Consider the following 16,815-nt stretch of genomic DNA (forward strand, 5'->3'; position numbering starts at 1 on the left):
ACGCATTGCAAAGGGCTGAGTCGGGCATCCCCTCTAACGCCAGCATCCCATGCTGTATTAGTTCAGTCCCAGCTGCTCTGCTCTGGATCTGGCTCCGTGCTGACACACCTGGGAAAGCAGTGAAGGATGGCCCAAGCACCATGCCCCTGGTGCTTGCAGGGCAGGCACAGACGGAGCCGGTGCCCCTGGCTTTGGTCTAGACCAGCCGGTGTGTGTGACCAGGGGGTGACTTAGCAGGTGGAAGCTGTCTCTCCTAGGGCTGCTGTTAATGATGTTTCTGCAGTTAATATTGTCAAACCCTGGTGATTTGGGCAAAGAGCATCTTTACTTTGAGCAGTGCCAGTTTGCTTTAAAGAACCCCAGCAAGTGTTTGAAACTAACGAGTCAATGAAGAGAAATTAAGGTTGGTAATTGTTTTGCAAAAATTATTCCAAGAGATTGGAGAAAATCAGCTTATTTTTCTGTTTTGATTCCCTTAAGACTTACTTAGATATCCAAGCTAATTATAAAGATTGAGAGGATGAACTGGTATGTGCTGCTCTCCGTGCTTCTCGCGATCCCGCCACCTGGCTCCTGCGGGCCACGGGATGCCGCAGTCAGCAGTGAGGTTGGCAGTGTCCACTCTAGTCTGGAATTAACAAAAAGCACTGTGACACACAAGGGTTTTCATGTTGTTTTGAATTGACAACAGATTGTGCCAGTGACTGTTGTATTTTCTTCTATGGAAAATACTAATTATTTTTTCATTTCCTGGGAAAAATAATTCCCTGGCGAGTATGTTAAATTCTTAACTGAAGCTTTTGGAGCAAACAGCATGTGTGTGTTGTCGCCCCTGGGGGCCTGGCTGCACTCTGCCTTGGCTCCCACAGCTGCTCATGGCGGCCCTGCCGTTAGCTCACTGCATGACCCTGCAGGCTTCTGTCCTCTTGCCCAGGGCACATGCAGGACCCTCCCAGGCAGGCTCTGTCTGCATGCTGTCCATTTGATGCCATCACGTTTGCAGAGCCCGTTGGGCCATGTGCAGCAGCAGTCTGACCTTGAGGACCAAGCGGCATGTTTTAGGCAGTTCTGCCTAGCCTTCCACAGGGAGTGGAAGAACTCCAGGAGGCTGTGCATGGTGCAATGAAAGATGAGGGTATTGTGTTGCAAAAGATATTGAAATCTACCCATTCCAGGGATCTCAAAAAGTTCATGCAAATACACATTGCATTTTTTCCCCCATGTTTCTGCAACAAAATAAGTTTCTCATCGTTTTTCAGACTTTGGAGGGCACGCTTACCTTTGATTTCTGTGTATTCCTCCCTCCCCTTACACTTCCGTAAAATTCTTTATCTGACCAGGTGTTGTAACCACAAATCTGATTCTAACTTGTGTGTAAAAATTCTTCTGTATTTCTGGGCAGGAGACACCAGTCGAGAGAGCCAGGCTTTGGGCTCCAGACTCCCATGCTGAAGGTCTCCAAGGCCCCAGCGGGCTCCAGGCCGTGGGGCTGCAGGGCTCCTGGACTCCAGGCTCGACAGCTCCAGGGCGTCAGACTCCAGGCTCCAGGGCTCTAGGTTGCATGGCTCCAGGCTCTGGGGCTTCAGTTCCAGGCTCCAGGCCTCCAGAGCTCTAGGCTCCAGATTTCAGGGATTCAGGTCTCCAGGCTCTGGGGCTCTAGCTGTGAGGCTCCATGCTTCAGACTCTGGGTTCCGGGCTGCAGGGCTCCAGGCTCCAGGCCCCAGGCTCCGGACTCTGGGTTCCGGGCTTCGGGGACTGCCTTGGGCAGGGATCTGGGAGTCCTAGGGTTAGTTCCCAGTCTACCGTGAATCATACAATTTTGAAAAAATTATTTAATTCTGTTGTCTTATTGTTTTTATAAGAAATATTTCTTATAGCTTTATTTTAAAATCCTCTCATGTCATCAAGTTTACATTGAAGATTTCAGTACTTAGTAGTTACTGTAAAATTCTAGTTGTCTTTTAAATTGTGAATTTGTTTCATGTTTTCTGAGATTATTCAGCTGCTTTTCCTCTCGCTATGTGAACAGTTGTCCCGGCCTCCTGATGTGCGGTGTGAAGCTTTGTGTGCTTCTCATTGGCAGGAGGGTCTACCTTCTGCGGCATTGCGTCGCTGTGTCTCATGGGCAAGCTGGAGGAGGTGTTCTCCGAGAAAGAACTGAACAGGATAAAGCGATGGTGTATAATGAGGCAGCAGAACGGTTATCACGGAAGGCCTAACAAGCCAGTCGACACCTGCTACTCTTTCTGGGTAGGAGCAACTCTGAAGGTAAGAGATTACCCTGCGGGCTGTGCCCCGTCCTGAGGGCTGTGCCCCGTCCCGCGGGCTGTGCCCCGTCCTGAGGGCTGTGCCCCGTCCCGAGGGCTGTGCCCCGTCCCGCGGGCTGTGCCCCGTCCCGCTGGTTGTGCCCCGTCCCGCGGGCTGTGCCCCGTCCCGAGGGCTGTGCCCCGTCCCGCTGGTTGTGCCCCGTCCCGCGGGCTGTGCCCCGTCCCGAGGGCTGTGCCCCGTCCCGCTGGTTGTGCCCCGTCCCGAGGGCTGTGCCCCGTCCCGCGGGCTGTGCCCCGTCCCGAGGGCTGTGCCCCGTCCCGTGGGCTGTGCCCCGTCCTGCGGGTTGTGCCCCGTCCCGCGGGCTGTGCCCCGTCCCGAGGGCTGTGCCCCATCCTGCGGGCTGTGCCCCGTCCCGAGGGCTGTGCCCCGTCCCGCTGGTTGTGCCCCGTCCCACGGGCTGTGCCCTGTCCTGCGGGCTGTGCCAGATGGCTGTTTCCGCAAGGGCAGGAAATGCTGTCAAAACTCACAATTTGCCTTTTTAAAACATAGTTATAATTTACTTACAGCTTGTTAGTCTATTGTAGACAGAAGGTTATAAAAACAAGTTACTGAAATAGACCAGTGATCAATTTGGAACTGATGCTGTGTGAAAGTGATCCTTGTAACATTTTTACGTGAGGATTTTGGCCTGGAAAGACAGACGCGAGGCTGCTGCTTTTGAAGCCACTTAATGCTTCCTGATTATTGATTTCTTTGTCTAAACCTCCTAAAACTCTGACTGGCCTCCCCCACGTTCTCCATCTCTACTACCTCTTACTATGCCTGAGTGCACAGTGTTTAGCCACTAAGTGCCCACCCACACGTTTGCCTTAGTTAAAACTTCCTTTTCTCCATTAGAATATCTCATTCAGATGCTATGAAATGTGTGTTTGTCTTCCTGAATGTATACTGGGTTCACTAGTCTCACACAAAACTGTTTCTTTGCATCGGGTTAATGAAGATTCTTGCTGTTTTTTGAAGTCTTTTTAGTAACAGTTACTATTGGTTTGTGAGTAATAACTCAGAAGCCTGTCTTCAGAGGCAAAAGAAGGTAAATTAAAATTGCACTTTTTTCAAGGACTGGTGTTACAGTAGGATTGGAGAAGTTGTTGTTTGGAATCTGGCTTTACAGAAGCCTGGGTGGGCCTTGCTCAGATGGAGGCAATAGCAGATGGGGCAAGAAAAGGACGGTAGTTTTGAGAAAGACAATGAACATGATGTGGGTGGCAAATTGAAGTACCCAGCTCCCCGCGACTCTGTGTGAGCCTTGCCCAGGCAAAGATGTGTCTGGCTGGTGCCTGGGTGCCAGAAAGCAACATCACTGTTTCCTGTCAGCCCAGTGTCCTTTTGTTTCAGCTCCTGAAGATTTTCCAGTACACTAACTTTGAGAAAAACAGAAATTATATCTTATCTACTCAAGATCGCCTTGTTGGTGGATTTGCCAAATGGCCGGACAGTCATCCAGGTAATTATTTTCTGTGTGAATACACAACTTTGATTTCTTAACATCTTTTTAAGAAAGAGTATATGATAGAAAATGTGTGCCCGATTGTAAGTTGCTTCCTTACATTTGAAGAGGTGTGTTCAGGCTGGGTTTACAGCTGGGGATATTTGTGAAGGGGTTGATTATCAAGGGGGACTGAGTGATACCTTGTGCCTTTGCCCCACATAATTTACAGAGCCTGTGTTTTACTTCATTTGTAGCAGTAGCCCCATGGATCTTACTAAATCCTTGCCAAAGCAGAGTGGTTCAGCTTATTTGAAATCATCAACTGTATTAGCTGTACTTGAGCCAAGCACAGAATGAGCTACTCTCTTCCCTGAAGCGTGTCAGTTCTTACTCTTCAGAAATCCTTAAACACAAAATTTCAAAATCTGAGTATTGGTGTCTTTAGCAGCTCAAACTCGTGTTCTAAATTTTGGCAGATTCACCAGCATTTTCTGGGTGAATACTGGCAGCTGGGACACTGTTCGTTGTAGGAGGCCCTGGCATTCAAGGGCCCAACACTGGGCTCCTCCCACGGGCAGCTTCATTTTTTTAGCCCTGTGCACCCTGCATATTTTCATCCATAAGTCAAGCGGAGAGTTTGTTAAAATAATTAAGATCACTGACATTTCTGATGAGCAGCTGTTCACAGAATTAACTATAAATACAAAGCAGACACAGGAGTGTGCGTTTCACATTGCAGTAGAATCGTGATTTTTTTTTAATCATTCTAAAAAATACCTCTACCTCGTCTCCTGTAACATGACTGCTGAGCTGCGATGTATTCCTGGATCAGTGTATAAATAGGAGGCTCACTCAATCTTGTTTTTATATCTCACCCACACAGCTACCTGTATTTTGGCGTAAAACATGTTTTCTTAGGTGTAATACTTTCAGAGTCAAAAGGCAAAGTAGATTTTCATTAGTTAACTTATAAAGCAACATAATATTTTTGAAGTTCTGATCTCATAACAGCTGTAAGTTAGAAAAGTACCTCCATGCAACGGTTATTTCAGTCTTGAGGCCATTTTTGGGCGTCTGTGTCCGGCGTGATCAGACAGTGACGCCAGGGAAATGGAACCGTCTGGAGTGTCTCTTCGTAACCTTATTTGACAGGTGAGGAGAACATTCTACGGAGATGGGCTCCTCGTGCTTGACAGAACGTGGCCACCTGGTGTGTGCGGGGAACAGAAGTGTTGGTGTGATGGGTTCAATTTACGCCAAAGGACCTGTTCCCAGATTGCAGGGCAAGTCCCTTTAGTAAGAGCCTTGAAGTTGGCTTCTTCCTGGTCCTCACGAGTGGAGCAGCAGCTCTGACCCAGGAATTGCATAGACATTTATGGCAGAGACTCTCAAGAGAACGGTTTATTCTGAAGTGAATGCTCGCGCGTCTCGAGGACTGCAGGGCCTCGCTGCCGCAGATGGGGGACTTGCTCACAAACGGGCAGGCCCTGGAGCTGGGGCCTGGCCAGCATTTGAGGAAGAAGCGCTTTATTCATACTGTACCTGGAGAGATTCTTTTACATTGTTCTGGGTTTATGGTTTATGTTGTATCCTTTTCTGTTGTATCCCACCCCCTGCCCTCCCCAGTTTCTACAAGATTAGGCATCCGTTCTCTGCCTTAGTTACTGTACAGTAGCCATCTGGACAGTGGTACAGTAGCCATCTGGACAGTGTTACCGTATAGAGGAAAACACTTATTTTTATTGGAAAGGCAGATTTTTACAGAGAAATTTCCCATCCGCTGATTCGCTCCCCAGATGGTTGCAGTGGCCAGAATGAAACTGATCTGAAGCCAGGAACTTCTTCTGGGTCTCTCACGTGGGTACCTGGGCCCAAGGATTTGGCCTTCCTCTGCTGCTTTTCCAGGCCATAAGCAGGGCGCTGGATGGGAAGTGGAGCAGCCAGGGCTAGAACTGGTGCCTGAGATGCCAGCACTTGCAGTCAGAATATTAACCAGTTGAGCCCTTGTGCTGGCCGAGGTTGTTACTTTTTGTAGCCAAAAAGTCAGAGGAAAATGAGACAGAAGAAATGAGCGTTTTCCATGAAGGTCTTGGTAATTAACACAGACTCTGTTAATGAAGTCACAGTATCATTGATATGTCAGGCACAGCTGTCAGTCACTCCTTTTTGTAAATTGCATTCCTAGGTGTAAAACGCTTTCAGCACAGAGTTGGACTTGGTAAAATGTCTTGGACTCTGATGTCCCTGGAAGGCCAACTGGAGGATGTAACATTCTCCCTGGTCTTGGGGTCTAATGCTGCGGGAGCTGGCAGCGCTGGTTGCCTGGGTGGCAGCTGAGCGGGGGGCAGTGTTCCTGAGGGAGGCGTATTCCGTCAGGCTGCTGGGCAGTGTTGTTGGACTAGGATGTGGAGTTGAGGGGATTGTTGCTTAGAGGTTTCTTCTGATGTTTAAAGAAAACACCATCTTGTTGGTACGGTGTGGCTGCCCTGGTTTCTGTAATCCCTGGGACGCCTGTGGGGCCAGCTGCTGCACTGACCTGCATCGCAGAACAGGCGGGCAGTGGCAGTGACGTGTTTGTCAATGAGTTTAACATCGCATTTTTAAAAAGCAGTGATTGAGACTTTGGGAAAGCAGATGGGAAGCCCTGAGTGGTATTTCCTAACTTACAGTTGGATGTGGCGGTGGGCCTGTGGGTGAACTCTCCCTCTCCCTGTTGCAGATGCCTTGCACGCCTACTTCGGGATCTGCGGCCTGTCGCTCATGGACGAGAGCGGGATCTGTAAGGTGCACCCTGCTCTGAATGTCAGCACGCGGACTTCGCAGCGCCTGCAGGCTCTCCATCAGCGCTGGGAAAGCCAGGAGGCCGCCCGCTGCCCAGAGAACACGGCCCTCTCCACGTGACTGGCTCTGCCTGGGCGGGCGCGGGTCCCCAGCCTAGTTGTAGCTCACCATTAAAGCCATGTAACCTCGTGCTCTGCTGTCTGAGAGGCAGAGTCCTACAGTCACGGGACGCTGCGGCACGCTGCGATGCGGTCCTGAGCCAGGACACGAAGTGTGACCCGCAGTGGATGGCACCGTGCTTCTTTAATGTTTATACCATATTTCTAAGAAGTTCTTTGAACAACTTGACTGTGTGTATGTAGATTATCTTCATAAGAACTCTTGAGTACACATTTTCTCTTCAGAACGAGTTTACGCTTCACACAGCGTTGATAATCCGTCTGTGGGCCGACAGTTAGCATTGGGCAAGCTTGACCCGATGGTGGGAGTCTTCCCGCAATGATTGTCTGGGATTTGTCTGTGGAAACAGATGAGCCCATCATTTTTTGGGTAAAAAAAATGTTTTATTCTGACATGTGCCAGTGAACTAGTGTGGCCTACGTAAATGAAGTGAATAACTGCATAGTAAAATAAACAGGCTTGACAGAGTAGTTTTGCAAAGGAAGCTGTTTAAGAATATTATGTAACCAGGGAAGAAGTAACCTGCTCATGTGCTCATGAGCGAGAAGGCTTTGTGCTGCGTGGCTCCTGGGGAGGTTGCTGAGATAAGTACCAGCTACGTTTGAGTTTCCTCTCGAACCATTGATTGTTTTTTCCCTCCAGGAAAAAAAAAGAATCTGTCTGGAAGGAAAGCCACTGATTGTGTGGCCTATGTTTCTGGCATACCTGTTGTTGAGGATTGTGCTTCGATAATGAAACTATTTTTGGCCCTGTGGATTTTTGTATTGCCCTCAGTATTTTAGCTGCTGAAATTATACAGTAATCTTTTTCAAATTGAAAAACAAATAGCATAAAAATAGAAGCACACAAGTAAATTCAGTAGGCTAAGTCCATATGTCATCCATAATCCTTGGTGTGTTTGTATTTGGGGGTAAGTGGGAGGCAAATGTAATCATTCGAAAGGGAAAAATTAGGGCTTTGTTTCTGTGAACTTCCTAAGCTCCCCATCTGCCAGGAAATGGCCGCCGTGGCCCTGCCCGAGACGCTCCGCGCAGCCGCGTCAGCAGGCGTGCTGGGAGCTGCGCTCTGCAGGAAGATATCCTGAAATAATGATCCTTCCCGAGAGGAACCTAATGGCTACTTGGAGGAAGGGCTCATTTATTATGGGCACTCTTTGCTTTACCAAATTTAGTAGTCTTTTTTTTTTAAATTGGAAATAGTCTTATGGTGAAGGAAAAAATAAGCTTAGCACCAGATGGGATCTTACCATGTTTCTCCATGTCCTTCTATTTAAATCCTAGGAAATTAAGATATCCATATCTCAAATCCTCTCTTGGACACTGGGGATTAAATTAGGAAACGGTGTTTGCAGTGGCTTCAGGGCAGCCGCCCTGCCTGCTGCCCTGCGTCCCCGCTGGTACTTAGAAGGTAAGAAAGCTGCAAGGCAGTGCTTTCCTGTGGGCGTCCAGGGCGTGTGTCTCATAAAACTGACATTTTCTAATTGTTTGAATAATTAATGGTATAAGACTATGGATTATGAGAGTACCTAATGTACCTGAGAGACCCCATAGAGATTTGTGGACTAGTAAATGTTCCATTTTCCGTACCTACCAGAAATTTCTGGATTGATGTGAGTTAGCAATTATTTGCCAGAAAAATGCTTATTGATAAGTGATAAGCAATTTTTCCCCAAGTACACTTTGTTCATCAGTGGAAGTGACCTAAGCAGGAAAACCTGCAACCCAACGTTTCAAGTGGCTACTCCGACACCGTGCTGTCCTGTCAGCCCAGAGTCACTGAGCCCTGCAGCAGAGTCTGACCCACTTGTCATCGTCAGTGGCATCGGCCGTGTCTGTAGATGTTTTGCCTAAGCAGAAATCCTTCTGGCAGTGGCGCATGCGCCCTGCGTAAGTGGTCAGAGGGCCATCACAGTGTGCATTCACCGGTGCCTGCAGGGTCACTCACCGGGCTGCGGATTACCGCAGGGCTCTGCTGTAGCAGCACAAGGGGTCGCTCGCAGCCCAGACGTCTTGGTGTGGTTGTTTGAACACTTGAAGCTGCGGTGATAGAGGCAGACAGTGGCAGCGGTGAGTGGGGGCTACTCTGCACTCAGGTGACTTGTGTCCAAATCCTAGACCTGCCTGTCAGAAGCATGATCTGGAGCTCCAGTTTCCCCATTCAGAAAATGAGGAAAACAGAAACGTGTGTCCGTGTGGAGGATGAAGTGCTTCCTGTCGTGTCTGTCGTCACGCTCCCACAGCATCTCTAACATGGAAGCCTCCTGTGATGACCCAGAGAGGCCCACCAGAGTCCAAGCCCCAGGAGGATGCTGCAGCCAGAGACAGAGTTGCAAAGCTAGATAGGTACTGTCCCCACGGGCAGACACACCTCAGCTAAGGAGCGTCCACAAAGGAGGAAGCTGAAGGTGCCCTCCCAGTGTCTGGTTCCAGCCAGTGAGAGAAAGGAGCGATGCCCACAGCATGTTACTGCAGGGTGCACTGGGCCGCGTTCAAGGGCTGAGCCAAAGAAGGCGTCCCCAGAACCACCCGTAGATGAGGGTCTGGGCAGCAGGACAGGTCTGGTGATTGTGCCAGAGGGGTCTGAGCTCACGGAGCCTGACCATCGAGATCCTGCTGGAGGTGCACTCTGTCAGGGTAGGACCAATGTGATGAGAAAAGAAGGGAAAGTCCCAGCAGACAGGAAGGAAAGCCAGTGTGTCCAGAAAGTACGGGCAAAGTAGCCGTCAAGGTGAGATTTACGTCGGCCTCAGATATGCTGAGATCCACACATGTGAGGCAACTTTCACCAAATTCATAGAGAAAAGTACACATGGATTTCACATAATTTTGGCAGAAAAGTTACTCTTTTCATTCCACTGTAAGATTGTATCAGTTAAAATTTCCTGGCAGCACCTGAGGCAGGTCCTTCTGCATCACACAGTCCTGGCCACAGCAATTGGTGCCGCCAGCTCTGGCATCATTCAGGCTTGCCAGTAGGATGAGGGGGCAGCCAACCTTGTCTCGCTCAGCACCAAGAACCAGGCCCTTTCTGCCACATTCACCAGGGAGACTGACACCAAACTGTGTGGACCAAGGCCACACAGCCAAGGAAACCCTCATTCATCTCAAAGCTGCACTTCTATCCGTGGAAGCAGAAGACTAGGGCACAGTGTCAGACACAGGTAACATTAATTTGAAAAAATTCATGGCTTGGAACAGTAGTCTAGTGGCTAAAATCCTCATCTGGTATGCGTTGGCATCCCATATGAGCGCCAATTCATGTCCTGGATATTCCACTTCCCATCCAGCTCCCTGCTTGTGGTCTGGGAAGGCAATGGAGGATAGCCTGCAGCCTTAGGGAGACCCTGCAGAAGCTTCTGGCTCCTGGCTTCAGATCAGCTCAGCTCCAGCTGTTGTTGCTATTTGGGGAGTGAACCAGCGGATGGAAGATCTGTCTCTCCTCTCTGTAAATCTGACTTTCTAATAAAAAAAAAAACTTTGAAAAGAGAAAACAACTTCAATCTTAAAAATGTTGAGAACCTGTTAAATGAAATAATAGTTGAAAATTTACCAGGTCTTGAAAAAGACATGGACATCCAGCTATAAAAATCCAAAAACCCCTAAAAGACCACCAATCAAGATCTTCTGTAAGGCACACTCTAGTCAGATTGTCCAGAGTTACAGACGGAGAGAATCCTAACGCCAGAGAACAGTGCCATCTGGCTCCTCAGCAGGAACTCTTACAGGGCGGAGGAGAGTAGAATGACATAATCAAAGTCTTCAAACTCCAGACTAAGAATTACATCCAAGAAAGTTATCCTCTAAAGGAGAAGGAAAAGTATTTTTTTATCAAATCAACAAAAATAATCAAGCATAGTTCTTGCCTGTAAATACTGACCTTGAATCTAAATGGATTGAATTAAGTGTTAGGTTGACTGAATGGACTAAAGCAAAAAGCACTACCAGGAATTCTATATGCTGCCTACGTGAAGGTACACATAATGCAGGATGGGAGACATGCACCCAGCAGGTGGAAAAAACACAAACAGAAATAGCTATGCTGATATCAGAACCAACTGTAAGCAGAGGTAAAGGGCCAGTCCAATCACGATCACCAGATACATACAGCAGATACTGTCAGACTTAAGGGAGAGACAGACTGATGCAGTACCACTCCGCCCATCAGTGGATGAATCATCTGGACAGAAAGATGCATTGGACGTGTTATGTGCTTGAGCCCTGCGCTGGGAAGGCACCAGCTGCCCTCCAGCGAGGGGGCCAAGGCCCACTGTGCCTGCATCTGGCCAAGGCCATGTGAGACCAGAGCCAGTCTCCTTGACACCCAGATAATCAGAGCTTTGGCCAGACTTGTGAGTGCGTGCTGAGGGAGAGGCGCTGACTAAAAGGACAGACTGTCGTGCTGAAATGGACTGATAAGGACTTAGTCATCTGACCTGTGGCCTTCCAGCACCCTGCCCTGCAGCTCTGGTGGGATGTTGTGTTTCACTGGCAAGCCACAACTCTGGACCTTCAGTATATTCTTTTTGACAAATCATTTTCTAGAGACTGCCCCTTCAAATCACATAAGGTTGCATTTACGGCAATAACTTATCATCCAAATATTCACAGTAATGGAAGCATCTCGACAACCTGAGACCACAGAGATCTCGTGTTTAACCATCTCTAAAGTCCTTGTGTTGGTTTGCTCACTGCTCTATCATCCAAACTCAAAGATCACACAAGTCTATAAAAAAGATGTCTCCAGGATGAACTCTAGCTTGGTTGTGAGACAAAAACCATTCCTCGCTGCTCTGACACGCCTGGGAAGGCATCTGAGAGGGAGATGGGTGCTTAGCTGTCGTGTTTGCTTAGGCCTTCCTGGTAGGGGTGGGAGGCTTCCCTGGATGTTCTGTGGTCCTACCTGCTGTGGCTAGGGGACGGTGTGGCATCGACAGCATCAGCTGGACAGACAGCAGGATGTGTTTTACGCATGTCAGGAAAGGAAAAGACCATTCCTGTTGCTAAAGAATGCAAATTCCAAGTCCAAAACCCTTTGTATTCCAGAATAAGGTCTCAAATATTTTGTAATTTTTCTTTAAATTGTTAGGAAGCTTAGAGCTATATATCTTCCAATACACTGTTTAAAATTAGCCTTAAATAAATGATGGAAGTCATCAGTGATAAGCCATCAGCTAATATTTTTGCTAACACTTTATTTATTTTTCTTTAATAAAGTTGCATAACAACAACAAAAAATAACACAACAACAAAAATAAATAAAAACCCACATTGGAATTGAAACATCTTATCAAGCAAATGGACCTACCAGACAGGCTATTTCACTCACCAGCTATAGAATATGCCTTTTTTTTAAGATTTATTTTATTTTTATTGGAAAGGCGGATATACAGAGAGGAGAGACAGAGAGGAAGATCTTCCATCCAATGATTCACTCCCCAAGTGAGCACAACGGCCGATGCTATGCCGGTCCAAAGCCAGGAGCCTCTTCCGGGTCTCCCACGCGGGTGCAGGGTCCCAAAGCTTTGGGCCGTCCTCAACTGCTTTCCCGGGCCACAGGCAGGGAGCTGGAAGGGAAGCGGGGCTGCCGGGATTAGAACCGGCGGCCATATGGGATCCCGGGCGTGCAAGGTGAGGACCTTAACTACTTGCGCCACCATGCCGGGCCCCAGAATATGCCTTCTTGCCATAAACACACGGACCATGTTCTAGGATAGAACACTTACTAGGTCACAAAAGAAGTCTGAGAAAATTTTAAACAATTGAAGCCGTACCATGTATCTTGTTAGATCATAGAGGAAATCGAATAAAATAAACACTTGGAAATTATGATACTGAATCATCAATGGGTCACTGAGTAAAAGCGTTCTTGAAATAAGTGAAAATGAAAGCCTAGGAGATAACCTAAGTTAGCAGAATGCAAGAAATAACTATCAGAATCAAAATAAATAAAATTGAAACAAAAAATATACATGGGGCCTGGTGCGATAGCGTAGTGGTTGAAGACCTCATCTTGCACGTGCAGGGATCCCTTACGTGTGCCGGTTCTAATCCCAGCAGACCCACTTCCCATCCAGCTCTCTGCTTGTGGCCTGGGAAAGCAATCGTGGATGACCCAAAGCCTTGGGACCCTGCACCTGCATGGGAGACTTGCAGAAGGTTCCTGGTTCCTGGCTTAGGATTGGTGCTACACCGGCTGTTGTGGTCACTTGGGAAGTGAATCATTGGACGAAAGATCTTCTCTGTTTCTCCTCCTCTCTGTATATCTGCCTTTCCAATAAAAATAAGTAAATGTTTTATATATATATATATATATATATATAAATGATATATAAAGACCTGGCACAGTAGCCTAGTGGCTAAAATCCTTGCCTTGCACGTGCCAGGGTCCTAAATTGGTGTCCGTTAATGTCCTGATTGCTCAACTTCCCATCCAGCTCCCTGCCTGTGACCTGGGAAAGCAGTCGAGGACGGCCCAAGGCCTTGGGACCCTGCACCCTGTGGGAGACCTGGAAGAAACTTGAAGCTCAGCTTCAGATCGGCTCAGCTCTGGCATTTGTGACCCCTTGGGGAATGAACCAGCAGACAAAAGACCTTTCTCTGTCTCTCCTCCTTTCTGTAAAGCTGACTTTCCAATAAAGATAAATATTTTTTTTAAAGATTAAAGGTTTTTCTTAAGAATATAAAACAGATAAACTCCTTTTCTGACTAATCTCCCCCCGCAAAACCCTCAAAATTAAAAATGAAAAAGTAGGGATAACAACTAACATCGGTGAAACGCAAAGGATTCTAAGAAATTGCTGTGAAGAATGATACACTAACTGTAAAGCCACGGGAAGTGGATGCGTTCCTGGATTCCTACCACCTGCCAAGACTGAATCAAGAAGATACAACCTGAACAAGCCCATTGCAAGCTATGACATTGAAGCAATAATCAGAAGTCTCATGTCAAAGGAAACTGCACTACCTGATGGCTTTACTGCTGAATTCTACAAAACATTCAAAGGGGGTGCTGTTCCTCTGCGGACGATTCCAGGATATTGAGCAGGTTGGAACCCCACTGAACTGTGAGGTCAGCATTACCTTGATACCAGACACAACATAACACGAAAACTAAGACCTGTGGCTTGGGTGGACACAGATTCTCAACAAAGCACTAGCGAGTTCCACCCACAACCACGTCAAAACAATCAGACCTCACAGTCAAGTGTGATTGGCCCCAGCAGCACATGGGGCTTCAACCATGCAAATGAATACAAATCACATCAGCAGAATAAAGAACAGATACATGGTCACCTCAAAAATGCAGAGAAAGCATTCGATAAGACATTAAGTATGTTGAGAATAGTACTGAAAATGATAGAGGCTATATGTGAGAAACCAAGAGCCAATATACTTAATAAGGGAAAACTGAAGGCATCTCCTCTCAGATCTGGAGCAACACAAGGGATGCCCACTTCTGTCATTCAATGTAGTACTGGAAGTTTCAGCAAGAGTAATTAGGAGAAAGAAATAAAGGGGTGAAATTATCCGTGTTTGTGGATGACTTGAGGTACATGTAAAAACCTAAGCACTTCACCAAAAAACTGCACAAGTTGATAAGCCAACTCAGTAACGTTGCAGGTTGGTTACAAAACAAACATACCCAAAAAAGCAGTTTTTCTGTGCTGATGGGGAACTCACATAGAAATCAAGAAGGAAATTCCATTCACAAAAACCATCAAAAAATTTTTTTAGGAATAAATTTAACCAAAGAATTGAAAGCACTCTGATAAAAATTCTCAAATATTGATGAAAGAAATCACCAACTACACAAAAAATGGAAATTATTCATTGCTAATGGATTGAAAGAAAAAATACAATTAAAATGTCTATATTACCTAAAGCAATGTAGATCCAGTGCAATCCATGTCAAAATACCAATGACATTCTTTACAGAATTAGAAAAAACAATCTTAAAATTCACAAGGAATCATGAAAGATCCAGAATAACCAAAGTGGTCTAAAATAAGAAAAATCAGGCCAGAAGGCATCAGAATACCTGACTTCAAAGCATACTGCAAAGCTGTAAAATCTAGAACGGCACAGAATAAGAACTGATACACAGACCAAACAGAACCAAAGCTTAATCCACTTACTTACAGCCAACTGATTGTTGACCGAAGTACTCAGATGGTGGAATGGAGTAAGGATAATCTCTTCAAATGATGCTGGATATGTATATATATTAGATTTCATAGCTGCTCGCCATATATAAAAATCAACTCAAGATGGATCAAAGACCTAGCTTCAAGACCTGAGACTATGAAGCTCCTTCAAGAAACATAGTGGGGTAATACCTCAAGACATTGATGTAGACAACTTCTTGGACAAGACCCCCCCAAAGCATAGGCAACAAGAGCAAAACTCAAGTGGGACTATATCAATCTCTGACCCCCTTGGCTGCCAAGGGGAACCAGGATGTCAGTCTCCAGGTACTGGGTGCTGAGAAGGCTGTGGGCGAAGCAGCTGCCTTGGGTGAGCACTAAGCAGATACCCAGGCCTAGACTGCAGCTTTCTAGTGCAGACTGTCAGCTGCTTGGGGACTGTTCTCCCAGTCATCACCGAGCAGGTGGAGAGCGCTTCTTGTAAGGCATAAGCAGCCAGAGGCATAGGTGCTTCACCTGGAGGCTGTAGTTGGTGCATGGACCTGTGCCAACTGGCACACAGGTGCTCCACAGCAGGTGCTGCCAGGCACAGCCTGTGGCCATTTGCTTCCTGGAGCCTGGTCCGTGGACCACACTGGATCCCAGCAGCTGAGGCTGCTGCCCTAAGGTGTTAGTGTCCCAGACTCCCCTACCCCATGCTCCTCAAACATTAGCTAAAGAGGCCCTGCTCTCACAGGCTCATGCCCACCTCCTGTGCGTGCAGGGCCTCCCTACCCTGCCAGCCTGTGTGCTGGCCACTCCCTCTTCACAACACGATCCAAATGATGAGTCCCCAGCCTGCCCTTTTCTTTCGGCAGCTGGTTTTCACCAACTGATCCCCTTAATTAGCCCTTGCCAGCCCCTTGCCTTCTTCATTCCATGGTCAGGCTCCGCCTGTTGCAGCAGCTGTAGGCAGCAGTCTGACCTTGGCCTTGTGACAGGGACTCCATGTACTGCCCGCAGTGCTGTTTACTGCCTGTTTTCCTCAAGCACTCAGCTCTATGTCTGAGCCTCTTGATTTACTCATTTCCCATTTGCCTGGTGATAAACAGGACCTGGTGGTGGATATGCAATTCCACTTGGCACAAAAACCAGTCGGGATCCTAATGGACTTCCCTGTCCAACAAGTGTGTCATCTTGAACACAGTGGCTTCACTCTCAGGATTCATGTCAGAGGAATTCTGGCATTTTTGATTTGCAGCCAGCTCCATACATGCAGGATAGCGGTGTTATCTAGGATGCTATCCCTCAGGCCACATGCAGGATTACCACCCAGGTTTTCAAGATGTAACATGATTCCACTGCAAAGAGGTTCTTGTCATGAAGTTATAGAAGGGAGAACAGGTTCTGATATGGCCACCAGCTGCCAAATGGCTCTCCTTCCTGTGCCCTGGAAACAACAGCCTGAACGGCCTCGGAAGATCCCGAACAATCCTTCCCACCTGCTGGCTGCTGTGTCCACTGGGAAAGGCTGGGTCTCACATTTCCTCCTTTCCTCTCTTCACCTCCTAGCAGGTGCAGGGGCGGTCCCCTGGGCCAGAAGGCTCCAGTGCAAAGGAGGATGTGAGAACAGCTCTCCCAACCCCCACTGCTGACACCTGGGCTGCCCCGCCCTGGGCATCATCCACCTGAGACCTCAACGGGTGTGGCACAGAGCCAGGCAGACAGAGTTTCCTTGTGGCGCTGCACTGGGGGAAGGGAGGGTGCAGTTCAGGGAAGGATGGCCACCTTCCTGGGGAGTGGACGCTTCCAGGACAACGACGGGGGGTTGGGAGCCATTGCTGCAGCTGCTGGCCTTGGGGCTCCAGATAGTAGCAGGGAACAGAGGGGATGGAAGGGGCACAGAACACAGCAAGGGTTTCTGCCTCCAGCCCTGGGGATGAAGGAGCAGCAGCCTACAAAGGAACAGGTGGCA

At 47.7% G+C, this 16,815-nt stretch overlaps 1 protein-coding gene across 1 annotated transcript in view; it reads left to right on the forward strand.

Annotated features, from left to right (window-relative positions):
• PGGT1B (protein geranylgeranyltransferase type I subunit beta) overlaps window positions 1–7,472 on the forward strand; it is a 28,344-nt gene extending 20,872 nt beyond the window's left edge. Inside the window, exons 7-9 of the mRNA XM_040973231.1 lie at window positions 2,084–2,268; window positions 3,664–3,772; window positions 6,477–7,472. Coding sequence (XP_040829165.1) covers window positions 2,084–2,268; window positions 3,664–3,772; window positions 6,477–6,658 — 476 coding nt within the window. The 3' untranslated portion in view covers window positions 6,659–7,472. The remainder of the gene's footprint in view (window positions 1–2,083; window positions 2,269–3,663; window positions 3,773–6,476) is intronic.
• The last annotated feature ends 9,343 nt before the right edge of the window (window positions 7,473–16,815 follow it).

Source organism: Ochotona curzoniae, unplaced genomic scaffold (assembly GCF_017591425.1).
Source record: "Ochotona curzoniae isolate NIBS_2020 unplaced genomic scaffold, NIBS_Ocur_1.0 contig_1, whole genome shotgun sequence".
NCBI classification, from domain to species: domain Eukaryota; kingdom Metazoa; phylum Chordata; class Mammalia; order Lagomorpha; family Ochotonidae; genus Ochotona; species Ochotona curzoniae.